General features: G+C 44.6%; 1 protein-coding gene across 4 annotated transcripts in view; it reads left to right on the top strand.

The window, feature by feature from the left end:
* Window positions 1–26,776, top strand: part of TMEM131L (transmembrane 131 like) — a 164,146-nt gene that overhangs the window by 101,816 nt on the left and 35,554 nt on the right. For 3 of the 4 annotated variants that reach the window (XM_074993153.1, XM_074993151.1, XM_074993154.1), the window contains 8 exons: window positions 519–657; window positions 2,365–2,474; window positions 4,170–4,242; window positions 12,824–12,969; window positions 14,210–14,352; window positions 14,839–15,025; window positions 22,465–22,650; window positions 25,854–26,003. In XM_074993153.1, coding sequence (XP_074849254.1) covers window positions 519–657; window positions 2,365–2,474; window positions 4,170–4,242; window positions 12,824–12,969; window positions 14,210–14,352; window positions 14,839–15,025; window positions 22,465–22,650; window positions 25,854–26,003 — 1,134 coding nt within the window. The remainder of the gene's footprint in view (window positions 1–518; window positions 658–2,364; window positions 2,475–4,169; window positions 4,243–12,823; window positions 12,970–14,209; window positions 14,353–14,838; window positions 15,026–22,464; window positions 22,651–25,853; window positions 26,004–26,776) is intronic. The other variant, XM_074993152.1, reaches the window with a different exon arrangement.

Raw genomic sequence — 26,776 nt, 5'->3', positions numbered from 1 at the left:
TTGTAGTAACCTCACCACTGCTATTTCACTCTGAAAGAGGACAAAACATCCTTCACAGGATCGGTTATGGTAGCTGTACAAATCCTCTCTCTCACCAGGTTGCATAGTAGTCTCTTCAGGGCCAGGGGTTTTCAATAGATTTTAAACTCTTTATTCCTTTGCCTAACAAATGTGACACATTGAGGACACGCGAGGGGAAAAACATGTGTCTGTGCATGAGATGGTCTTGTCGAGCTGGTAAGTCACTGACATCAGCCTCTTTCCAGCATGAGAAAGAGGAACTGTATGAGCAGAGGGTCATCATGTTACAGGTTAAGAAAGCAGAGGTGTGAAGGATAAATGGAAGATTAAATGGATAATTAATGCAGGGTCACAATCGTAAAGGCATTATTTTGTTGAAGACTTTTTCAGGGAAAGATTATCTATGCTAAAAACTGCTACTAGAAAATTGATGTCAAGAGATTAAGACCAATTTCTTGTAGTTTTAACAAAGCTTTCTGTGTTCATCAATTAAACAGGAGCAATTTTCTGGGTCTGACTAGCATTGCTCACCGGAAGAAGCTTGAAGAGGAGTCATTTGCTCTCTTTTTGCCACGTTTGGTTACAGAGCCTGGCCTGACCTTAAACTTCAGTGCCACTGCACTTAAGAGTAGTATGGTAAGGAGAACTATTTTCCAACTTTATCTAAGCTTGTACATTTTTAGAGCTAGTATAATGGAAGATTTTGTTCAGTGGTGTGAATAGGGTGTTTTTATATTGTTTTCAAGCTGGTTTTGGAAAAGGCTTTTGGAAAACTCCATACCAGTGCATCTCAAGACACCAGTTTTTAATAATCTGATTGGCTTCAGGACAATTTTAATTGCTGAAGCATCTAGTTTAATAACATAAATTGAGGGTGAAAAATATATAAACCTACATCTCACCTTTTGAAACAGTTATTTAAAGCTTTCATCAGCTAGAGTAGTTTATTATAGTAGTAGCAGAGGAGTAGCCTATTATAATAAGGGACATTGTTTGGATAGTCCAGGGTCAGGGCCAGGTCTAGGGGCTGGCAAACAGGGCAGTCACCCTGGCCACCAGCTTTCCGGGGTGCTGAGCTGTTGTGCGTCTTTCTTTTTGCCTTCCCTCCCACTTAGCTGTCTGTTTTACTTGACCACACAGGGGCCTGAAAACATTTTCCCTGCTTGCTAGCAAAGTCTAAAGAACTGCTCCCAGCTGCTATGATCTTTACCGTTAATGATGTTTAGAATTCCTTGTTGATCTTTGTCACATCATGCAAACACCTTTTAAGTATGAGTATTGTGCTTGTGAAAAATCCCAGGTTGGGACTGTTAGGTTACATATGTCTTCCGGGAACAAGACTGGTCCCAGCAACTAAGTTCTCATCAGCCAACTTTTAGTCACTACTAATCTGGCCTGGGCTAGAACACGTCATACGGCAATGAAAGTCTCTGTATGTAAATATTATTTATCATCTTAATATTCAATGTAGGCCTGTTAAATTATCAGTCAGTAATGTAAACCAACTGTTCCCCTACGTTCATATTTCTGAGTGAGGAAGAATAGTATTTTTACCTGTTTCTTTGGGAAATTTTTATTCCTGTGTACCTGTGAAACTTGATACTAAGTCAAATCCAAATAAAAGGAATGTATCTTGAGAACAGAGCCTCTCTTTGTGCGTGCATAGTTCTTCAAGCACGGTCGTTGGCTTTTGCATATAGAAACTTTGTACGCGCAGGATCTACCTCTCTTAACTGGAATTCTGTTATCTGACAACGTCCCTTTTCTGGCAGCCTGCAGGTCCCAGTAGCTTCCGCCTGCTGTCAGCCACTGGCCTGGGCTCCCTGCCACCTGCGGGTTCCAGCCGCCAGCAGCCGGGACCTACAGCTGATGGGGAGCTGTGGCTGGTGGCTGCAAACAGGCGCAGATGGCAGGGCCGGTGGCTGTGAACAGGCACGGGCGGCAGGGAGCCGGAGCTGGCAACTGCAAACAGGTGTAGGCTTCCGGGACCTGTGAGCGGCAGGGAGCCAAGGTGGTTGGTGTCTGCGAGGATCCAAAGGCAGCCAGAAGCTGGGACCTGGCTGCCAGGACCTGTGGTCAGTGAGGAGCTAGCTGGGGCATAAGATGACTTTCCCTCATTCATAAAATTCTTTGAGCTGGCTCGAGTCAGGTCCTGAAGGTGCCAGCTGAAAGAGGTTCAGCCTGAAGTTTTGTCAAAATCTAACGTGCAAAAAAAGAAGTCAGGTTGAGACTCCTTTGAAAGTGAGGCTGATGTTACCAGTGCTGAATTATTTTGTCGTATATTACAATTCTAGGACACAAGTTTGTAAATTTAACTTTTTTTCCCCTCTCTAAACTGTTTAGGTAAAATATTTTACACTAAGAAACCCCTCATCCTTCCCAGTTATGCTACAACTTCTGCCTTTGTCTTACTATCCTGATCCCCAAGCATCACTTTACCTTCTCAGCAAATGGTAATGAATATAAGTTTATTTCAGAATACAATACTGTTATACCTTTTAATGATCTGTTTCTGTCCCTTAGCATTTTAATCAACATTTGCTTTTTAAAAAAATCCCAAGTTACCTGGGAGCCTGGTTCCCCTCAATTGTAAATCCTGTTTTGGATGGTGTGTAATCATCACATCCAGTCTACGATGGTTGTATGTTACATGAATGTCTTTGTGGGTACACCAATTATGATAAACCCAAAGTCATAGATTGAACAAGCAGATGTCTATCATGAGCTTAGCTGACCTTTTCTGGGGGGATGAGATACAGCCTCACCTCCTAAGGTAAAGATAGTAAGTCAAGGGGTTGGTGATGCTGGACCCGTTACTAAGAATTAGGCCTGGGAGAAATGAAAGGGCAGCCTGAATTCAGTAAGGGAGAGTTTAGGGACACTCAAAGGAGTAGGAGAGCTAGGGGAACTGCACTGCACTGCACTGAAAGACTCTGTGGGTTAGTCTGCTCTGCACTGTGGAGGATTTGCTACTGCAGTTGTATTGACAAAGCCCCCCAAGTGAAGATGCTACATACATCAGCAAAAGAAGTTTTTAAGGAGCTCCTCTCAGGATAGTTCAGCAAGCTCCCTGAATGACATATGATTTCTTTGGCTGGTCTGAGCTATGTGGAGAGAGAGGAAAAGAGATGGGAGAAAGTGACTGACTTTCAATCAGTTTAACTGCTTGTTCATATTCTTATAATCGTTAGGGTTATTCACATGCTTCATGTTGGGCTGAGTCACGGCTCAGATCCTTACGTAGTTGCTACCTCAACCTCCTCTTTCTTTTAAATATACTCAACTAATAATTATTTGTGAGAATTCAAGTAAAGAATGTCCACAAATATTCAGTTCAGTATTTTAACATTCTTTGCATTAGCACCCTTCTGTATTTACTTTCTACAAATTTTCTATGAAGTGCTAGAAGTAATGTTACTGAAGTGATTTAAGTAAATATTGCATAAGTTTATTGAAAGCAAATTTTGAGTTAATATTTATGAATATTCAATATGAGATGCTTATTTCTCAGATCAGCGTTTTCTGTATCTGAAATCTGTTTGGTAACTTATGTGTTCTTTCCAAACAGTGCAAGTGACACATACCAAATATTTGCAACAGCATTGCTCACAGATAGGTCAAATCTTAATAGATTTTTTCCTCCAGTTCACAAAAAAATTAGAGAAAACCAGACTATTCCAGAGCAATTCATTAATAGAAAGAGGGACATATATTGAATGAATTATTACTTTAGACCTTTTCACTGAACATGTAATACACGTAATTTTGTAAAGATTGTATGGCTGTCCAAGGGTGTTTTGCTTTTGTGTTTATGTGCTGTTTAGGAAATCTAATTGTTTATTCTTGTATAATCTCTTCATATAATACTTTCACTGGGGCATGAGGGAACAAAAATCTGACCTTACCATAATAGCACCCAATTCTGTGAGTGAACAGCACATTCATGAAACTTAGTTGTAAAGTAGTCTATTACTGTGCAGATCTTTGTTTCCATAATAGTCCATATCTGTCAAAATGCAATGGTGGAAATACTTTTGCCCTAAAATAAGAGCCAACATATAGCAGTAGTGTAATTTGTCATAAGTGTATGCAATGATGTTTCAACAAACTAGGTTCAGATGCTTAAATCCTTGTCTTGGTTTATTTAGGTTTGGCACAAATGTTCAAGCTATTAATTTCACCACCACTGAATTTAGGCTTATGGAGGAATATGCACACAGGGTAAGATGTCTTAATTTTGTTTAAAAAAAAATCAACAAAAAAGCATGTATTCTTATCTGCATTATATTTAAATTGCTGCTGTGTGTCAGTCAGATGGTGTTTTCATTTCCTTTTGCATTAGCTTCTATGCTTAACATTCTACCTGTTCCACCCCTCCTCACATTTAGATACTTGGAACTTTCAAAAAGGCTGTGGGTTCAAATCCTACGCAAAGAAAATGTGATTAGCTGTAATAATGATCGTGCACTTGTGGGATCTTGCCTTTTAGAGACAACTGATAATACTATAATAAAATAAAATTGAATCCGTCTAGTAGTTAAAACAGGGGACTGGAAACCTAGATTTCTGATTCCTCACTTAGCCTGTGTCTAGATTGCCAAGAACTGTCGGCGGAAGATACACAAATACATTGTGCAATTTGTCTATCTTTTGCCAACAGTTTTGTTGGGAAAGGGTTTTCTGACATTTGGTCTGTCCCCATGGGACCAAATGTCGAAAAACACCCTCTGCTGAGGCATCCCTTCTTCCTCATGTAACAAGGTGTACAGGGATGCCGCTCCCAACCGGCAGATCTCTGCTGACAGACGTGCAGTTGATGGAAATTTTATCAACAGAAGCCTGCAGTCTAGACCCAGCTTTAGCTAGGCCCCTACCTTGCTAAGAGGTCTTGGAGAAATCATTGATCTTCTTTGTCTTAATTTCCAGTTAGGAGTTGATTTTCCCCATTTACTTGAGAAGTAATTATCAAAAGGATGGAGAGAGCATTTCTCACATCCTAGTCATTGTAAAACTCACATTGACTTTGCAGCATGGCCAGGACTTCACCTAGAGATTTTAAGTTCAGAAGAGTGATCTACAGCCTGACATAAGCCAGATAATTTTGCCCAGCAGTTCTTAATACAAGTCTAGGGGACAGATATTAATTCGTCTTTTTCCAGTCATTACTTGTGTGCACACATATTTTGAAGGTGTTATGTGCCTAATTAGTGTGTTTGTGTAACCAGTTGTGATCAGAGCTGAGTACACACACACACAGTTATGTATATAGCCTTACAGGCTGTGTTTACAAATGTGCCCTGTATGTGTTGCATCTCATAAAGTTAGCTGTTAACTATATGTCTTGTGGTTTGTGATTTTATCTTTTGGTTTGTAAACTCATAGAACACTTTCCAAACAAACAAACAAACAAAACTAAAAAGTTGTGATCTTTCTTTCATACACCAGTTTCCTTACTGTTGTTCCTATATATATATATATTGGTTGTAAAGGTGGCTAAATGTTCTCTTCCTCAGAGGAGAGGCCTGGTTCTGGGATAGAAATCTGAGGCTGGTTTTTGTTGTTGTTGTTGTTTTTGTTATAAATAGAGAGAGAGGATAAATAACCCTATCAAAATAAACTGAATTTGATAGTATTTCCAACCTTACTGCTTTTTTTTTTTTTTTTGGATGCTGTTCTTCGGTTAAAATATGAAGGTGTTCTCTGTGGTTTACTTCCAATGACAAATATGTTTGTTCCAATTGCCAACAACCACTCCATCTATTAAATCAAGTTCTGGTGTTCCATGGTTACTACATTTACCCATCGACTCAGTACACTCTTCCTGTTTTGTAAAGTGGGCTGGGGTTTCTTTAATATGAAAGCCACCGAATAAAAATAAATACTGCTTTGAGTTGTGTCCCTATGGGTGCTCCGTTCTGAGTGTCAGTGCATCCTTGTGCCAGCGCTTGGAGATTATTCCATTGCTGTGGTTTCCTGTGCAGCGCAGGCTCCTCAGTTCCTTCTCTATCATCCTCGGCTGCAGACAGTCTCACTAGTCTCTGCAGAAGAGTTTGAAAGGTTGTTAGTCTTTAGCCGTTCCCTCGTGCAACTTATCTACCCTTGTTATACGTTCTACCATCTTGTTGGCACTGATCGTCACCAATGCTGCCACCGCCACCACTGTGCTATTCCCACTGTTCGGCATCAGCTTCCATCTCTGACAACAGAACTCCAAAGCTGGGCGCCAGATCTAATGGCTCCACCGTATTTTCTTCTCAACACTGCAGCCCTGTACACCCCTGGCAGGATGTCCCATCGGTACTGGTTGCCACGCAATACTATCCACCCCCTCCACTATGGTTTGCCCACCTCTACTCCCAGCTGGAACAAGAGTGGCCCTCGTGGCACCACTGTACATAGTTGGCACAGTCATCCACATTGGAACCACACCCACTTTCATGGCCATCCATACCGCAGTTTCCTCATCAGTGCACCCCAGGACTGAGGGTCTTTCTCTGAGGGGGAAGGAGCCTCTTCTCTGCAGCCATCTTCCTCATCACCAGGCGATGCGGTGCTCACCTTGTCATCTCCCTCAACTAGCAATGTCAGGTCATTGCAGGACCTTTTCCTCTGGTGGCACAATCCTTAAATAGGGACGCTTAGGAAGTTCCAGTTAAGCAGTACTGCTCCTCTGCACAGTACAGACTCCGTCATCTTCCAGGGTGGCACTGCGCATGGATGAGGCCATCATGGACCTATGACAGTACTGCGGCAAATTGCGGATTCCATTGCCCCTGCCAGCAAATGTGGCATCCAAGGGAGCTAAGTTTTTGTTCACTCACCCACTTCCTAACTCGTTAGTAGTAGATGCAGTCTGTAATAAAACAGTCTTTTCACGCCATGCCTCAGGACAAGAATAGCAAAAAATGGGACATTATGGGTCAGGAATTGTACTCTTCTGTCACCCTTCTACTTCAGACTGCTCATTATACTGCCATGCAGGTAGACTAAGACTTCCAAAATTACTCTAAGCCTGCGTTTACACTATGAGATAAAACTGATTTTAAGTCAGTTAGCCCGATTTTTCCAAATGCCTGTCCTCACTATAAATTCCATTCGCTCAATTTATGGACCACTAACATCAATGTGATACCGAAATCCTAAAATCGTAGTAAGCTGACAGATGTAGTGTTCAATTTGAATTTAAAATTCAGAATGAAGGGTAGTGAGAATGTGGCATGTCTTTAAATCGAATTCATTAGCCTCCACAGATGTCCTGTATGTGCCCCACAATGCACCACACTTCTCCGCTCTGGCCTCTTCCATCTCCCCTGCTCTCAAGTGCATAGCAATTAGACAACAGGACCATTACAATTTGGCACCTGCAAGCCTGTGGATTTAGGGACATGAGAGGCTGAAAAATCTTCTTTCTTTGTCTTTACTAGGAGCGCAGCTGTAGGGTCTGTGCGTCTGTGTATACCCCTACTAGCTGCCTTTTTTGATGTGCTGCCCGGTGCCAGCCGGCCTCGCCCCGACTCCCTCCTCCCCACCATACCCTGTGTCAGCTAGGCTGTGGGTGGGGGTCATGCTTGTCTGGTAGTATGAGAAACTTCTTTTCAGCTGTTTACATGTTGTCCTGACCCCCCCCATCCCTTCTCTTCCCTCCCCCCCCGAGGCACTACACAATCTGAAACATTCCCACGCCCACCCACATCATGTGGCTTGACCCTGAACCAATAAAAGGATGTGCTGCACAGGGTGCCAGGCAACTTGCACATGGTGAGAGTCATGATTTTCGGGGGCTGGCTGTAGTTGGAGGTGGGGGTCTTGTAGCCATCCAGGGGACGTCTACCTCAGCGATCACAATTTTTGGGGGCTGGCTGTAGTCAGGGGTCTTGTGGCCGCATGGGGGATGTCTCCCTTGGCGATCACAATTTTTGAGGGCTGGCTGTAACCGGAGGTGTTGTAGCTGCATGGGGGATGTCTCCCTTGGCAGTCGTGATTTTTGGGGGCTGGCTGTAGCCAGGGCTCTTTTAGCCACTCGGGGTAAGTCTCCCTCAACGGTCACGATTTTCGGAGCTGGCTGTGGCTGGGAGTCTTGCAGCTGCCCTGAGTCATACATGTCTCAGCGAAGACAGTGTATTAGCTATGCGCTTACCACAGTTGTTGAAGTAAGGCTTGCAGCAGGGACTGTTCTTATCCTAAGGGTCTTCTGTTCCAGGTGCAAACCTGGCTGTAGTCTGGGGTCTTTTAGCCTGATGAATCATTTGAGTTTTAGTGTAGCAACTGTCTCTTTTTTGGTAGGAGGCCTAAATCCAGATTCAAGTTCCAGAAAGGGCCTCCGTGGGTGGTAACAATTTTCGTGTTTGTCAAAAACGTACTCTCTCTTAGCTGCCCTGGCCCATTACTGATGATTCATTCGAGTTTCAGTGTAGCACCCATGTCTACTTAAACATACTTAACATGGCAGGGAAAAGAGGGGAATGAAATGTGGAAAGATGGTGCCATATACCCATATCTACTTGTGGGGTCAGAAAGCAGCAGGGCTCAGGGAACTGTGGGATAGGTTCCCACAATACACTGCAGCAGCACTCGATTTAAGCTACTCGTGTGGCAGCAGCAAGTTGATTTTTTGGGGAGAACATGGGAAGGTGAAGATGCTCATAACTGAATGGATAAAACCCAGCGGTAAGAAATCGATTTTAATAAAATCAATTTTAGCTCATAGTGTAGACAAAGCTTTAGCTTCACGAACTGGTCCTGGCGCTACCTGAACATCAGCACCAAATTCTTTCTAATATCATTTAAGAGGGCCATACTATTGCCAATATTGCCATACAGTTGGCTATGGACTCGGCCGACACGGTGGCACATGTCACTGCCTCAGCAGTCGTGCACCACACCTCATGGCTCATCACCTTGGGGGTACCAAAAAGAGCTTCAGCATAAGGTTGAAAACCTCCCATTCGACCACCGTTATCTCTTTGTGGAAAAGACCGACATCCTCCATTCAATTGAAGACATTATGCAACCTTGGAATAGTATACACCCCTGGCTAAATGGACTCAGTATTCCCCATTCCCATGCCCTCAAGACACAGTCCCAGCAACAACCTCAATTCCAACAATATCAGAGGCACAGACCGCAATTTCGACATTCTGGCAGACAGCATCAAAGCCAACAGTCCTCCGTGTCCCACTCTCAACCCTCCAAGCAACAGTTTTGAGGGAGTGGTCAAGAGTGGACCCAGTGTTCTCAACAGGGTACCATGTAACTCTTCTGCCACCATCTCTGCCCTTTCTTGCATGAGTAGGAAGCCATCACCACAGGTAAATGGGTTCTGGAGCTGGTAGCACAAAGATACTCCATCCCCTTCATCTGAATGCCCCCTACCTGCTGCCCCTACCCCATCCCTCTTCAGGGACATTTCTCATGATATTCTCCTTAATCAGGATGTCCAACGCCACCTCAGTATGGGGGCGGTCGAGCCTGTTCCAAAGGAATTCCAGGGTAGGGGTTCTACTCCACTTACTACTTCACTCAGAAGACCTATTTTGGACCTCAGATGATGCAACAAATGTGTCTTCTACAAACATTTCCAGATGATGACCTTCACTAAGACTATTCCAGTCCTGGACAAGAATGATTGGCTCTCAGCTCTCAACCTACAGGATGCATATTTCCCTGTCACCATCCATCTTGCTCACAGATGTGTCCTCCATTTCATGGTAGGGCGCTCCCACTGTCAATACCAGGTCCTCCTGTTTGGCCTTTCCACAGCGCCATGAGTGGTTTCCAAAACCTTGGTGGTGGTGTCTGCTCATCTTCGCCGGCAAAGAGTCACTATCTTCCCTTATCTGGATGATTTCCTCTCAAAGGAACCATCGCTCCCCAGAGCACGACACATGGTGCAAGTCACCATGTGCCTCTCACTCAGTTTGGGCTTCCACATCAACTACATGAAGTCCACGATCCACCCTACTTAGACTTTGGAGTTTATAAGCGTGCACATTGACATTGCCATGGCTACCATGCCTATTCGGAGATTTCACACTCTATGCAACCTCATTCAGGCAGCACGTCTGTCCTCTACCACCATGGTATGTGCCTTCCTAGCACAACTGGGCCATACGGCTGCCACCACTCAGGTGGTCACGCTAGCCCAGCTTCACATGCGCTGTCTTCTGTCACGGCTGGCCTCAAGTTGGTAACTATCCCTCCATGGGTTTTCACTTCTCTTCAGTGGTAGAAGTGTCTGGGGAGTCTTCTCACCAGCATGCCATTTCACCAACTGCCACCATCAGTTGCTCTTGCCACAGATGCCTCTCTCCTCAGCTGGGGACTGTACCTTGGTCATCACACGGTACAGGGCAGATGGTTGTTCACCAAACGAATGCTCTTCATCAACATGTTGGAACTCTGAGTGGTCCACTACACCAGCAGATGCTTCCAATGGTTTCTGGCTGGCAAGTTGGTCAGCATTCTTAGCGACAAAACCACTTGCATGTATAACATCAACCATCCAGGGGGAGTTCGCTCACCATCTCTCAATGTGCAAGCCATAAGACTGTGGACATGGTGCATTCAACACCAGATCAATCCAGTGGCTATGTGTCTCCCAACAGTTCTCAATGTGACAGCCAGTGCCCTCAGTCGTACATTCACCGACCATCATGAATGGGAAATTGACAGTTTTCCTCAACCAGGTGTTTCACCTGTGGGGCTACCCTCATATAGATCTGTTCACCAGCAGAACCAACAGACAATGCCACCAGTGCTGTTCCAGAGCGGGGCTTGGGAAACAGTCCTTCAGGGATGCCTTTATCATTGCATGGGGCATGCCTCTCCTGTACGTTTTCTCCCCATTCCACTTATCCACAGGGTGCTACTCAAGGTCAGACAAGACCAGGACTTCATCGTCCTAGTAGCCCTGGCCTGGCTCAGACAAACTTGATACCCTACCTTTCTTGGATATCAGTAGTGGTTCCTTATCCGTTTCCTCCTCAGTGCGACCTTCTGTCTCCGGACTTCGGCCGCACTCTGCATCCTGATCCCTCAAACTGCACCTCCATGTGTGGCTCCTTCATGGCTCCAAAATACGGAAACCACATGCTCTGAGGGAGTGGGCAGAATCCTTGTCAACAGTAGAGAGGAATCAACATGCAAATCTTATCTTTATAAGTGGTAGCGGTTTTCCCACTGGAGGGACTCCCGTCACTCTGTGCCTCACCATACGTTGCCCTTGCCTGTTCTTCTGGAGTATCTCCTGCACCTCCTTGAGTCAAGCTGCAGCCTCAGCACGGTTAGGGTGCACACCACAGCCATAGTGGCTTTTCACCAGTCCGAAGAGGAGCATTCGTTCCTGGTCCATCCTATCACCAAGTGTTTCCTAACGGGCTTTCAGAACACGTTCCTGTCAGTCCACCCCCCAGGTCCCCATGTGGGACCTGGATTGTGTGCTTCACTGCCTTATGAATCCACCTTTGAGCCCCTGGCAACGTGCTTCTGGCTTTACCTCTCTATGAGGCCTCGTTCCTTGTGGCAATCACATTGACCAGACATATCAAGGAGTTTGCCACCCTAGTGGCAGAGCCTCCCTACACTGTCTTTACCTTGCGTCCTCAATCTAAGTTCTTACCCAAGGTTCCCTTGCCATTTCACATCAATGAACCAATCTACTTACCTGCGTTTTTCCTGAAGCCGCATTCTGAACCATCACACATGGCATGGCATATGTTGGATGTCCACTGGGCATTAGCTTTCTATATTGACCCTACGAAGCCATGACTCAAATCTCCCCGGCTTTTCCTATCCTTCGCAAAATGTTCCAAAGGCGGCATGCCCATCTCATTCCAAACACTTTCAAAGTGGGTTTCCTCCTGTATCCACACTTGTTACATACTTCATCGGCGAGAGTTGCCAGGTACTGTCACAGCCCACTTAAGCCGCCACGTCTTCCACTACCACTTTCCTCAAGAATGTACCTCTGACAGCTATTTGTAAGGCAGCCATGGGGTCTTCCAGTAACATGTTTGCCTGACACTATGCTCTCTCATCTAACATTGCTTCTTCGTTCCAAGTGGGCCAAGCTGTGTTGTCTGCTGTGGTAGTGGCTGAGCTCCAAACCCACCTCCATTCTTTGACTACTGCTGTGTAGTCACCCAGAATGGAGCGCCCAGGGGGACTCTATTAGAAGCAGAAGAGGGAGTTACTCACCTTGTGCAGTGACAATGGTTCTTTGAGATGTGTCCCCGTGGGTGTTCCACTTTCCTCCCTCCTTCCTCTGCTTTGGAGGAAGCAGAATTTATTTATTTATTAATTTATTTAATTTAATTTATTTAATTTATCTAATTGTCAGATAGAGAAGGAATGGAGTGGCCCATGCCATGCGTGCACCAGAGAGCACAAGGAGGCGCTTCTGCACATGCATGACATGGGAAACCACAGCTATGGCAGTATCTCTGAGCGCTGATGCGAGGATGCACCGACACCCAGAGTGGAGCACCCATGGGGACAGACATCTTGAAGAACCGTCGTCCCTGCTCGTGTTGAGTAACTTCCTCTTTCCCATCTTAGTAAAATGTGATTAAAAATAAAGTTGTACATTTCTTCTAATAAAAGAAATGCTGTAATGTGAAATTTTTATCAAATAAACAGCTTTATCTGATAGATTCTATGCTTTCAGATTTGAAATAGTTTTCATAACACAGACAAGCTAAATGGCGGTAATTGTACCTTAACCAGAGATGTTTTTACAGTGCTACTTTTTTGGGGTGGAAGTTTTAATATGTTGTGCTAAATAAATACATGCATGTTTGTATAGCAGGATACACATCAGGAGGATCTTACTAACACAAAATCCAGTTCAGAGGTACTTCGGTTACATTTACAACCATTGGAAACCCGAAGGGTCGGCGTAATTTTTACACCCATTGACTACAAAAGAGTAGCCTCCCTTATATTAATCAGGTAGGCCAGCTTCTGAATTTAATCGAGTTTTGTTAGCAATAAGCAAACATTGCTTTGAGGAAGGAGTTTTGCTGAATACTATCTCAGAGACGTGTATAGCGCATTTCCATTTGAAATTCCCTCCATTTCACTTTAGAATATTTTCAAAATCTGATCTGTGCTTTGCATTTGTGACACTGTAATAAGTAGAGTTCTAATGGAAGTGATGTGTTGTACATGATAAGCGTATTCAAACACACACACAAACTTACTGTTCTAGTGGTCAACGCTGCAGAGGAATACCTTCAGTTTCCCCATCAGTTTCATTCCCATGCATATAGGAGAAGTTTATTAATTAGACTCTTCTCACTAAAATATAATTTTCATCTAATTCTTTGGGTGCGTCTACACTTGCATTCCTCTTTTGAAAGAGGTATGCAAATGAGGCAAATTGAAAATGCTAATGAAATGTGTATTTGCATATTTGTCACCTCATTTGCATATTCTAATTTCAAAAGAGTTTCTTTCGAAAGAAGAAAGCCAGTGTAGACGCTGCTCTTTTGAATGTGAACCCCATCTTTGAAAGAATCCTTCTTCCCTTTATTTAATGGGTTATTTATTTAATTTTGAAGATGGGCTTACTTTCAAAAGAGCAGCATCTACACTGGCTTTCTTCTTTCGAAACGCTTTTGAAATTATAATATGCAAATGAGGTATAAATATGCAGATTTATCTCATTTGCATTTAGATTTACCTCATTTGCATCCCTCTTTCGAAAGAGGAATGCAAGTGTAGACACACCTTTGTTAGGAATTCAGTGACTATAATGTAATCTATTAGCCTATGTTGGCTCTTGTGGAACCAAATGCAGAGAGCCAGATCTTTGACTAAATAGATCTAGAATCATTCTCACTAACTGAGGCTGCTGCCATCTAGTTGCAGATTCTGGCTCCCAGCTACTCCCTGCTTCCTCAGTTGAGAAAAGTCTTTATGGAATTTGGCTCTGCAATGCACAGGGGTTAATATTCACCTCTGCTCTGAAAGCTTAAATGGAACTTCAGTGGGCTTGTCCTGACTTTTTGTACGGCAGGTGAATATGATCCACAATTTGCAACCTGATTCAACTGCTGCCTTACCTTTGCAGCTGTGTAGGTGAGAACTGTGATACACTGGCACCAAGATGGTGATAGGAGTGGGACGGTTTTGCTGAGTTATCTTTTCTGTATGAAAAGCTGATTGTGTGGTTCTCATGTTATGACAGAAATAACTTGACTATTCTGGATGTGGTCAATGTAGAAGGCTTTGGAGCCAGAGAATTATTAAAAGTAGGTGGAAGACTACCAGGTGCTGGAGGGTCACTTAGATTTAAGGTGCCAGAAGCTACGCTCATGGACTGCAGACGACGTGAGTAACAATACCCAAGTCTCTGAGCCTGTAGCAAAACATAACTGTGCTCCCAGTAGTTTGTGACTCTTAGTCATACTGGTGTTAAACAAAAGTAGCATGAAGTGGGTGGGGGACATCATAACCTCGATCAGCTGTGCTGGCTGAAAAGGATTCTGTACATTGTATGTATTGATATTAGCAGCAACAACAAAAAGAAAACAAAACAAAACAGCAGATGTTCAGGGAATCATCTTAAAAAATTGTTCAAAGAACAACCAGGTAGTCCAATCGGAAAACTTGTGGATTCTGTTATGTCATAACACGAGGCTGATGATTTAACAAGATCTGTAGTGGTACTCCAAAATCCAGTTTATCATGAGAAAAAAAAATTAACACCTTTTTTTTTTTTAAATGGAACTATAAACAGTAACTTCTAAAATATTAAAAGTAAAAGAAGAGTATCTGTGTTGTGTAATTACTGAACACTAATTTTGTTTCCTTTAGAACTGAAAGACAGCAAGCAAATTTTATCTATCACAAAGAATTTCAAAGTGGAGAATATTGGACATCTTCCGATCACTGTGTCATCTATGAAGATTAATGGGTACAGTTGCCAAGGATATGGGTTTGAAGTGTTAGATTGTCAAGAATTTTTCCTGGCTGAGAATTCTTCGCGGGAGATTAGCATCGTGTAAGCTCTGATGGTTAACTGAGAACTTTGTATATCTTAAGTGTGAATTTGAAATAACAGAAGTTCTTCCTCGAGTGTCCCCGTGGGTGCTCCACAATAGGTGTTGGGCTCGCCTTGGCACCGCAGGTCAGATCTTTCCAGTAGTTTCTGCCACCCCCCCCTCGCACGCTCCCGGCCACGTGCGCAATCCGGTCCCCGCCAGTTCCTCTTTAACCGCCATCGGCTGCAGACGGAATCCGCTCAGGCTACGGCCAGAGTTAGTGTATTTAATGTTTTTAAAGTGTTTAGAGTTTCTTTTTCAGTCTTTTAGCTTAAGTTAGCTTGTTATTGTTTTCAAAAAAAAAAAAAAAAAAAAGAGAGAGTAAAAAGTAAAGTTTACAGCCTTAGTAGCAAGCGGAGCAGTGGAGGCCTGGGGACGTAAGGCCATTAGGCCTCCTGCCACGGCAGGCTGAGTCCGAGAGGGGAACAGGCACAGAGAAGGTGCTAAGTACCCTATTAACAACTCAAAGACTCACCACAATGTCCTCTTCAGGATTCAAAAAGTGTGAATCGTCGCGAAGCGATGCTGGCCTCTGATGGGCACAGTCAGTGCATTAGGTGCCTCGGGGAATCTCATGTCACCCAGAAATGCTCCTTCTGCGCAAAGCTCACAGCCAGAGCAAGGAAGGACAGAGAGATGCAGCTGAAAATGCTGCTCTTTGACAAGGCCCTCCAGCCAGACGCGCCAGAGCGGCCTCAGCAGGAGGGACCTGCAGGGGCCCATAAAAGGAAAGCTGCTTCCCTAACCTCATCAGCGCAAAAACGGAGGAAGCTTTCACCAACCCGATCCCTGCCGGCAGCCACAGCGAGCGGGACGGGTGGAGCGCATAGCCCCCAGCTGCAGTCACAGCTGAGCGGCGGCGGCGCGGAGACGCACGTGGCAGAGGCTGAGCCTCCGATAATCAAACAGCCACCCTGCACCACGGGCAGGGCGGCGGCCAGGCAAGCGCCAGAACTGGCAGCACCGCAGCTAGTGGCACCGACCCCCGGGGAACCGGCAGTGCAGAGCTCGCAGGCACCGGGGGAGACCACCCGCGCGGCACTGCAGCGGAGCGTGCCAAGCGCGGCGCAGACAGCGGGGCTGAGATCCCCGACGCGGAAAGGGGCGGAGCCAGCCCCACAGGGGAGGGGAAAGGCAGCACAGAAAACCCAGCACCGCAGCCCTTCTCCAGACAGGGCTGCAGGGCTACTCGCTCTAAGCCCTCCACTTACGCTGCGGACTCCAACGAGGCGGCAGGGGTCACCTCCAGTATACCCTGAGCCCCCATCCCCCTTCCTACAGCCAGCATCACCATGGCTCGGACCACCATCGCCCTTCCTGGGCTTTGAACCCCTGGAGTACTACCACAAATCAGTCTCTCCATTATCTCAATCACCCAGACGATCTCGCTCCCCCAGACGCAGGGGATATGCGCCTCAAGAGTGGTCCAGGTCTCCATCTCAGGAACAGTGCCCGTTTTGCCATGGTCACCCCTATCACGTGGGGCATAGACACCATAGGCATACTCCCAGGGACAGATCCCCCCAGACGGTTCAATATCCCCGAGGGCAATCGCGGACGGGGACGGAAACGCAGATATCTCAGGGGGAGTTGATTCTGCAACCCCGAGATTTTCCCTCGCAAGCATCTAGCGAGAGGATGTATCACCGTCAACAGGACCCAGAGGGGTCCAGAGAGGCTTACCCTAGTGGTTCCTTGCTATCTTCCCCTGACGAGGCCACGGCCCCAGGGGACGTCCATCCTCCAGACGATCTCAAACAGTTCCAAGAGCTGTTTAAAAGGGTGGCCTTCACGCAAGGCATCCAAACAGCAGAGGTGCAGGAGAAACACCATAAGCTCCTTAAATACCTGAGACCTCTGGCCTCTTCCAAAATAGCTATTCCGCTTGATGAAGCAATCATGGAGTCCGCCACCACAATATGGCAGACCCCTGCGTCCACTCCGTCTATAAACAAGAGAGCAGATAAGAAGTACTTCGTCCTGGCGAAGGGCATGGAGTTCCTGTTCAGCCACCCGCAACCAAATTCTCTGGTGGTGGAATCGTCTCAACAGAGGTCGAAAACTTCTCAGTACAAGACAGGGGGAACGGACAAAGATGCCAAGAAACTAGAGTTGTTTGGCAGAAAGGTCTACTCCTCCTCTACCCTACTGTTGAGAATGGCGAATTACGCAGCGCATCTAACGAACCATAATTTCGACAACTACTCCAGGCTGAGTTCCCTCATGGACTTGCTTCCAGAGGACAAGAAGCTGGTGCTCAAGGCCATCATGCAGGAAGGCTACGCAGCCTCGAGGACAGGAGTTCAGATCGCCCTAGACATAGTGGATACGGCAGCATGCTCAACAGCTATGGCAGTGGTCATGCGCAGGGAGTCCTGACTCCAGACATCGGGTATCCCGAGGGATCTGCAGGCGAAGATCATTGATCTCCCCTTTGACACGCAGAAGCTTTTTGCTGAATCAACCGACTCGGTCCTTCATTCCAGTAAAGACTCAAGAGCTACTCTCAGGACCTTGGGGATTTACACCCCTCCGTACAGAAAGAAAAAGTATTACCCCCAACAAAGACAATACCAGTGTCAACCACAGCGTCCCCAGTACCACAGGGGCTACGAGCAAGGGCGACATCAACAGCACCAACAATACAGAACTCCCAGGCGACGTTCCCAACAGAGCCGTGCGTCCTCAGGGCAGGGCCAAAGGCCACAAGTTTGACACACAGATTGAGGGCTGCACTATCACTACCATCGCGCAATGTCATCCGAAGGTACTATTCCACCATCGCCTTCGACCATTCTACGACTAGTGGCAAAAGATCACCACAGACAAATGGGTACTGGAGATCATAGCCACGGGTTATGCGATTCCCTTCCAGTCACTCCCACCGCCACGACCTCCACCCACACCCCACCTAAAGGTCGCCTCCCACGAAGCGAGACTCAAGCAGGAGGTAGGCCATCTTATGCTTATAGGGGCAGTGGAAAGAGTGCCGGAGCAACTCCAAGGGAAAGGGTTCTACTCAAGATACTTCCTCACAGAGAAAAAGACAGGAGGCTGGAGGCCCATCCTAGATCTTCGAGGCCTCAACCGGTACTTGCGCAAGCAATGCTTTCGGATGATCACAGTCGCCTCTATACTTACGGCACTGGACGATGGAGATTGGTTCGCAGCCCTCGACTTACAAGACGCATATTTCCACATAACTATTCACCCGGCTCAGAGGCGTTTTCTCCAGGTTATGGTAGGCAAAGAACATTTTCAGTACAAGGTTCTGCCATTCGGCCTCTCCTCAGCCCCCAGAGTCTTCACCAAGACCTTGGCAGTGGTGTCAGCCTACCTGCACAGACAGGGGGTGTTTATATTCCCATATCTGGACGACTGCCTACTGAAAGGGACCTCGAAGGAGGAGGTACTTCGCATGATACGCATCACAGCAGACACGTTCTCTTCACTGGGCCTGGTCATCAATCTGGCAAAATCAAAGATAGACCCTGCACAGGACATAGAGTTCATAGGGGCACGTATAAATCCCATCACAGCAAGGGTTTCTCTATCAGATGCCCGCTTTCGTGCCATTGGTTCCCTCGTGCAAGTCATCACCTTCAGCCCTACGGTGCCGGTTCTGACGTGCTTACAGCTTCTGGGCCACATGGCGGCAGCAGCAATGTTTGTGGTACAGAACGCCCGATTGCATATGCGCAGCATGCAGCACTGGCTGGCGAGCGTCTACAAACCGGCAGCACATACCGTCCACAGGGCGGTGTCGCCCACGACAGAGGTGCGCAGATCCCTGCAATGGTGGGTAAACCCCAAGAACATGCTAACAGGGGTGCCCTTTCACCAACCACAAATATCTGTTTTTTCTCACTACTGACACCTCCCACATAGGGTGGGGAGCACACATGGGCGAAAAGGTGACGCAAGGACTGTGGTCCTCCACGGAACAGTCACTGCACATAAATATACTGGAGCTCAGAGCAGTGTTCAACGTCTGCAAACACTTTTGAGACCATATACAAGGCAAAGTAGTCGGGATCAGTACAGACAATACCTCCACCATGTTTTATATAAATCGGCAAGGAGGAGCTCGGTCCCGTGCCTTATGTGCGGAAGCAGTCCGATTGTGGAACTGGTGCATCGCCAACAATATAACCTTGAAAGCCTTGTATTTACCAGGCGCTCACAATGTGAAGGCAGACCAGCTGAGCAGGCGCTTCGCACTCACACACGAGTGGCAGATCCGTTCCGATCTGCTACGACTGATTTTTCATGCATGGGGATTTCCCCAGATAGACCTGTTTGCCACTCAACGCAACCAGAAGTGCCCGCAATACTGCTCCAGAGCAGGACTGGGACGGGGGTCCCTGGGGGACGCATTCGCGATCTCGTGGAGGGGCCCCCTGCTCTACGCATTTCCTCCCCCAGTGCTTATCCACAAAGTCTTGTAGAAAGCCAGGAGAGAGAGAGCCCAAATGATCCTAGTAGTCCCAACGTGGGATCGACAGCAATGGTTCCCCTTACTCCTGCGCATGTCGGACTGTCCACCGATACCCCTCCTGGTGGCGCCGGATCTGCTCACGCAAGCCCAAGGGTCCATAGTGCATCCACACCCCCGAGGCCTGCGACTGCAAGCATGGCTAATCCTTGGCTCAGCTCCCTAGAGAGCACGTGTATGGAGGGAGTGCAACAAGTCCTAGAAAGTAGCAGGAGGACTTCCACCAGGCAGCCCTATAAGCAAAAATGGACTCGATTCACTGCATGGTGTTCTACCAAGCAATTAGCCCCCCTTACTGTGCCTATACCCGTAATACTAGAGTATTTACTGGACCTCAAGAGAGGCGGACTCTCCCTATCCTCGTTGAAGGTCCACCTTGCCGCTATATCGGCTTTCAGACATGAAGAGGAAGGGCACACGGTGTTTGCCCATCCCATGGTTACCAGGTTCCTCAAAGGGCTGGTAAACCTGTACCCCCCTCGGAAACCTCTTCCACCTTCGTGGAGCTTGGACCTGGTGCTTAATGCGCTAACGGGACCACGGTTTCCCTTCGCCTCCTTACGATAAAGACAAGCTTCCTTCTTGCAATCACGTCAGCTCGCAGGGTGAGCGAGCTTGCGGCAGTTATGGCAACGCCACCCTGCATAGTATTTTCCAAGGAGGTGGTAACCTTACGGCTGCATCCAGCCTTTGTTCCCAAAGTTTCTTCAGAGTTTCATATTAACGAACATATAGTTTTACCTTCGTTCTATCCAAAGCCTCATAACTCCAACAAAGAGGCGCGCCTACACCTCCTGGACGTGACGAGGGCGCTGGCTTTCTATATAGACAGGACTAAGTCCTTCCGGAAAACGGATAGAATCCTAGTCTCTCTCGCTCCCAAATCGAAAGGAGAAGGTCTCTCTTTGCAGAGAATCTCGAAGCACATCGTATCCTGCATAAAAATTTGCTATGAACTTAAAAAGACTCCTTTACTGGCCCCGCCTAGGGCTCACTCCACTAGGGCGGTGGCGGCATCAACAGCCTTTTTCAAGGGCATTGCGCTAAAAGACATTTGCAGAGCGGCGACCTGGTCATCCTGTGACACCTTCGCCAAACATTATGCCCTTCACAGGGTATTCCAAGAGGATACCCGTCTGTCGACAGCGGTCCTCTCGGGGACAAGCTGCACATAAACCAATTACCCACCTCCTATCTTGGGTTGCTGCTGGGTAGTCGCCTATCGTGGAGCACCCACGGGGACACTCGAGGAAGAAAGAGAAGTTACTCACCGTAGTAACTATGGTTCTTTGAGATGTGTCCCCGTGGGTGCTCCACCACCCGCCCATCCTCCCCGCTTCGGATCTCTGTTTAGTGTTTTTCAGGAGCATCCGCGGCAGTTGGTCAAGGAACTGGCGGGGACCGGATCGCGCACGTGGCCGGGAGTGTGGAGGGGGGGGCGGCACTGTGTCTATATTACATTCCCCTTTCAGAGGAATGCAAATAAGGGAGATGAAAAAGGCAAATGATGCACTGATTTACAAATCTCATGCTTCATTTGCATAATCTTGCACAATCATGTTTACAGAAGAGACTTTTCCGTAAGCAAAAACAGTCATGTAGATGGGGCTGCTTCGGGGGGGAGAAAAACATTTTCAAAAGACCCCTTTTTCCTATTTTTTTTTCCTCCAGGAAAAAGCGTTCTTTCGAAGCGTAAATTTTTTTTTCAAAGGAAGCGCCTCTACATTGCGGTTTTTACTTTTGGAAAAGTCTCTTCTGGAAGTGTAATTAGAAGAGATTATATAAATAAGGCACAAGATTTGAAGATCAGTGCTTCATGTGCATTTTCCATTTCCCTCATTTGCATTGCTTCTCCAGGAAGGGAAATGTAGTGTAGTCACAGCCATAGAGAATGCGGATGTCATTACGGATGTGAAGCAGGCACATATGTGCTTCTCTTAGGTAGATAGTAACATCAATACACAAAGTCTGTGTCTACACTTGCATTCCTCTTTTGAAAGAGGCAGGCAAAGAGGGAATTTGAAAATGTAAATGAGGTACAGATTTGCGTATCAGGCACCTCATTTGCATATTCTTATTTGGAAAAAAGTTTATTTTGAAAAAAGAAAACCAGTGTAGACATTGCTCTTTCCAAAGTAAACCCTGGGTGTGTCTACGCTTGCATTCCTCTTTTGAAAAAGGCATTCAAATTAGGTACATTGAAAATGCAAAAAGGCATACATTTGCATAATTGACACCTACTTTGCATATTCTAATTTCAAAAGGGCTTTTTTCAAAAGAAGAAAGTCAGTGTGGATGCTGCTCTTTCATTGAATTCATTAAATAAAGGGAAGAAGAATTCTTTTGTAGATGGGTTTACTTTGGAAAGAGCAGTGTCTATGCTTGCTTTCTTCTTTTGAAAGAAGCTGGTTTGAAATTAGAATATGTAAATTAGGCTCTGAATATGCAGATGTACACCATGTGCATTTTAGATTTCTCATTTACATACCTCTTTCGAAAGAGGAATGCAAGTGTAGACGCACCCCCCCAATCTTCGAAAGAATCCTTCTGTAAAAAAAGGGAAGGAGGATTCTTTTCAAGAGGTAGTTCACTTTTGAAAGAGCAGTGTCTACACTGGTTTTCTTCTTTGGAAATAAGAATATGCAAATGAGGTGCCTGGTATGCAAATCTGAATCATTTGCATTTTAATTTCCCTCATTTGCATGCTTGTTTCGAAAGAGGAATGTGAGTGTAGACACAGCCAAACTGGTCAGCTGGAGGCAATATTGAAGCAAGTAGGTGTTGCCTGTCTTTTTCATATTATTAAATTAGAAGTTGTTTACTATTTGGAAATCAATACTGTCTTGATAAAACCAAATCTTACCTTTAGACAAGTAACACTGGCTGCATTTATTTTGCTGGCAGGTTTACGCCTGATTTTACCTCTTCATGGGTTATCCGTGAGCTTACTTTGGTGACTGCTGCTGGTGTGGAATTCCACTTCACGCTCAACGTTACCCTTCCTCACCATTTGTTACCTTTGTGTGCAGATGTGGTGCCAGGGCCTAGCTGGGAAGAGTCTTTCTGGAGGCTCACAGTTCTCTTTGTTAGGTAAGATACTTGCTTCTTGGGCCGGGCACCCCTCGCTCAGATAATAAAATGAAACAAAGATTTATTGTTGCTTTTGGCTCTTTGAGTTACATTTGAGTAGCTGCCAGCGTTATATAAAATGTCAGTTTTATGAACATATGTAATTTCATGGTCTGTGATTAAGGACTGACCCTTCAGAGGGTTAGATGCTGAATATAGAGGATGCATAACACTTTGCAGGATTGGACTTTATAGAACTTAGAAGTTTGGGGAAAGAACATCTTTTCTCCTATGTGGAAGAAGTCGTATGCTCCCACGGCGCGGTTTAATTAGATAACTATTGGTTGTTAGCATAGGTGCAAATGAAAGCTGTTTAAGCTACTAATAATCATACATTTTATGTCCAGATTCTCTGTCTTATCCAAGTCTTCTAAAGTGCAGTTCTCTGCTGCATCCAAGTGTTCTAACCAGCCAAGTTGAGTATGAACCCTATGAAAAGATACATCAGCTAGAGATAGTAACAGAGAGGGAGCCATGCTAGTCTATATACTGTCAAAACAAAAAGCAGTCAAGGAGCACTTTAAAGACTAGCAAAATAATTTATTAGGTGAGCTTTCGTGGGACAGACCCACTTCTTCGGACCATAGCCTGTTCTCTCCTACAGACAACCTTCCAACCTTATGAGGATCACAAACAGCCGCAGTCTATACCCCAGGAATACTGGTCCTTGAACCTTTCCTTGCAACAAAGCCCGCTGCCAGCTTTGTCCACATATCTTCTCTGGAAATACCGTCACTGGACCTAACCAGGTTATTCACAGAATCACAGGCACATTCTCATGCTCCTCTACTGACATCATATATGCCATCATGTGCCAACAATGCCCAGGTGCTTTGTATATTGGACAGACTTCTAACTCCTTTAGACAAAGGGTTAATGGGCACAAAACAGGCATCAAAAGACTCCAGATCCACAAACCACTTAGTCAACATTTTAATGGCATGGGCCATTCTGTTAATGACTTGAGTATGCATGTTACTGAAAAAAATTTTTTCTCACTCCTATTCAAAGGGAAACAGCTGAGCTGTCTTTTATATTCAAATTCGGCACATTAACGTGTGGTTTGAACCAGCATGGGAATTTTCTGAGTCGCTATAGGGGCTCATCTGCATACTTGGCTTAATCTTATTCTTGACCCTCCCCCCCACCCCTCTGCTCTTTGATTTGCTTACCTTGATCATTTTTTTCTGATTTGTCCTCCTTGATTACTATTTTTGGTTCTCTGTGCCTTAAATATTGAGTCTGTTCTGGTCTGGCTATGGTCTGAAGAAGTGGGTCTGTCCCACGAAAGCTCACCTAATAAACTATTTTGCTAGTCTTTAAAGTGCTACTTGACTGCTTTTTTTTTTTCGACTAGAGAGAGTTTTTGAGCAGAGTTGCCATATTCCCTTCCTGCTTCGTTTATGCCCAGGCATGGGTGACAGATTTGGGGATGCTCCCACTGGCTTGAAGTGGTTTCTCTCAGATACAGGATATACAATTTGGTTCAGTGTCTCACTATACAAATTGTTTCAGCCCCACTGGTCCCAGGAGTCACTTTATCCTATCTAGCACCCCTCCATCCCAAGGAGATCCCTGGCAATAGATATGGGTGGGTGCAGTAGTAACTGCCCGAGCAGCCCAGAAAGAGCTGAATGAACATATAATCTAAGCACGTTTGGTGTAGTTAAATATGTTTTAATGGTGTTTAAACATACTCTTGTTTAATGCGGATTTTTCTTAAGTAATTCTGTTGAAGAAACTGTGGTAGAAAGGTGGTTTAACACTGTGGTTCTCAATTTTTTTTTTTTTTAATAAAGTACCCTTTTTCAAAGAAAAAAATAAGGACCTACACAATTTTTTTCTACTGTTATATTTGTTTAAACAACTTAATCATAACTGCTTGGTTGGAAGCAATTGCTCATAAGTAATAAACATGCCATTGTACTTACAGTTGTGCAAAAAGAAAAAATTAAAAAAAAATTAGATTAACATAAAAAATAAGTCTGACTTTTTTATTCTTAAAAAACGTTGAGAAACACTGAATTAATGTACCCTCTGAAAGTGCTCTGCATACCCCTCAGCAGTCCAAATACCCCTAGTTGAGAACCACTGATTTAGCAGACGTGCTTTAGCTAATTTTATGTATCAGACACTGCACAGTCAGCAGGTCGGAGACACTTTATAACAGATGAGGTTCTGGCTCCATAATTTTTATGTGTGTGCCTGTGTTATTTTTCTTTTTATATTGTATAATATAATTATATTGTATAATGTATATTGTACAATATAATTATATTGTATAATAAATAATGTAATTGAGATACTGTTCTCAATGTACGTGATTTCTGGTACCATTTTCGTGCAAAACTTTAAATCCTAATAATTTCACTCTTATTTTTCAGAATTGATAGGATGTGATTGTAAAAGTCATGTTGTTTTTATGATAACACCTCAATGCATGCTTATTCTGTGACCTGGAAGTCCAGAATCATACTGTTTTATGCTATACAAACTAAAATACTTATAGTGAATGAGACCGATTAATAGATGCTACAAACACATAGGAATAGAACCATTTTGATTAGTTCAGATATTTTGCTTCCTGATAATAGAATGTGCTGACTGCTTCCAGAGGTAGCAAAGATTACCCATAATTCACTCAGATAATTGTATTTTAATATACCGTGCAAAAAAAAATCCTTTGACTTCAGACACTGACCCCAGTAGAGTGATGATTTATATTTCTAGTAAATTTGATTTTAGGTTCCTCTTTAGAAAGCCATGAGAATATTTATCTTAAAAAAAGAGAAGTTTTTCCTCCTCTGGGTCTCCTAGTGCAATTTGTCTTTTATGAGTTTGTAGTTTAGCTTTTTAGCTGCTTGGGGGAGTGACTGACTTTATTTGTATCTTGTATAGCAGTGAGTACATCATTAGTGCTTTAAAAATAACATGATCACAGGATCATAGAAGTTTTGAGTCAGAGAGAACTGATCACCCAGTCTGTCTTTCTGAAAAGACATATGCACATCCCGTATATGCAAAGCAGTACATAGTTTAGTACAGTATGCTCTTTAGTGCTTGCATTGTTTTGAGATCCATTTTATATCTAAATAAAATGAGTTATGCCTTTGGTTTTTCTCTAGAGGCATGTTCCTAGCAAAAACTATTGCTTTCTTTTACAGTTTCTCCCTGCTTGGTGTGATTCTAATAGCCTTCCAGCAAGCACAATACATTTTATCAGAATTTATGAAATCAAGACAGAGACCAAATCCCAGTTCTTCGTCACAGCAAAACAGCAATCCTGTGGATATAATCAGCTCCGATTCCTACAAGTAAAAAATCTTCTTCTGAACTGCTCTCATTTGTAGTCTGTCCTTTTCTAATTTTTGTACTATGATATTATAAACTCCTTTAGGGAAATACTGTTCCAGGAAATGTTTTTTCATTCACTGAGCTTTCAGCATTCTGATACAATCATGTGCACCCTAGTGCTTTAATCTCTACAGATGAGAGATTAACAAACTCAGAGTAACTAGCCTTGCATATTACTACCAGTACCTAGATAATGTAATGTATGATGGGTAATATGAACACACTGCATAACTGCTGTGTTATTAGTACTGTATGATGGGAATTACATGTATGTATTTAACACTCAGAAATTAGTAAGAGAAAGTATTTTCAAGGCCATTAAATCTTAACCTCTGAATTTAGGTCCTGATTCACTTGAGCATGAATTGGAGATGGCAGTACTTAAGCTTATACTGGAATCAGAGTGAAATTGTAACATTTAATTAAATGTCAGGATGCCCAGAGTCTTTGTGTAGGGATCATTGGTGCTGTTGAAATCTTGATGTAAATAAAAATGCAAAACCCTATGTGACCAAGCAAGGTGCACTTATCTAGGGCTGACTCTGCTTGGAAACACATTTGTGACTATCTTTGCAGTCAGGGGCAGCCACAAATCAGCTTTGATGATAATTTAACCCACAGCCCCTAAGTGAAGTCTTTAGACTGTTAGCACTAGTTTCTGTAAGAACAGATGATAGTTTCAGGTAAATTGCTCCTTTCTGAGTTTTATGCAGAAAGAAGGTAGCAATCCAGC

This window comes from Carettochelys insculpta, chromosome 4 (genome assembly GCF_033958435.1).
Source record: "Carettochelys insculpta isolate YL-2023 chromosome 4, ASM3395843v1, whole genome shotgun sequence".
Classification (NCBI taxonomy): Eukaryota; Metazoa; Chordata; order Testudines; family Carettochelyidae; genus Carettochelys; species Carettochelys insculpta.
The sequence above is the reverse complement of the archived record's forward strand: the minus strand, read 5'-3'. Positions and strand labels throughout refer to the sequence as shown.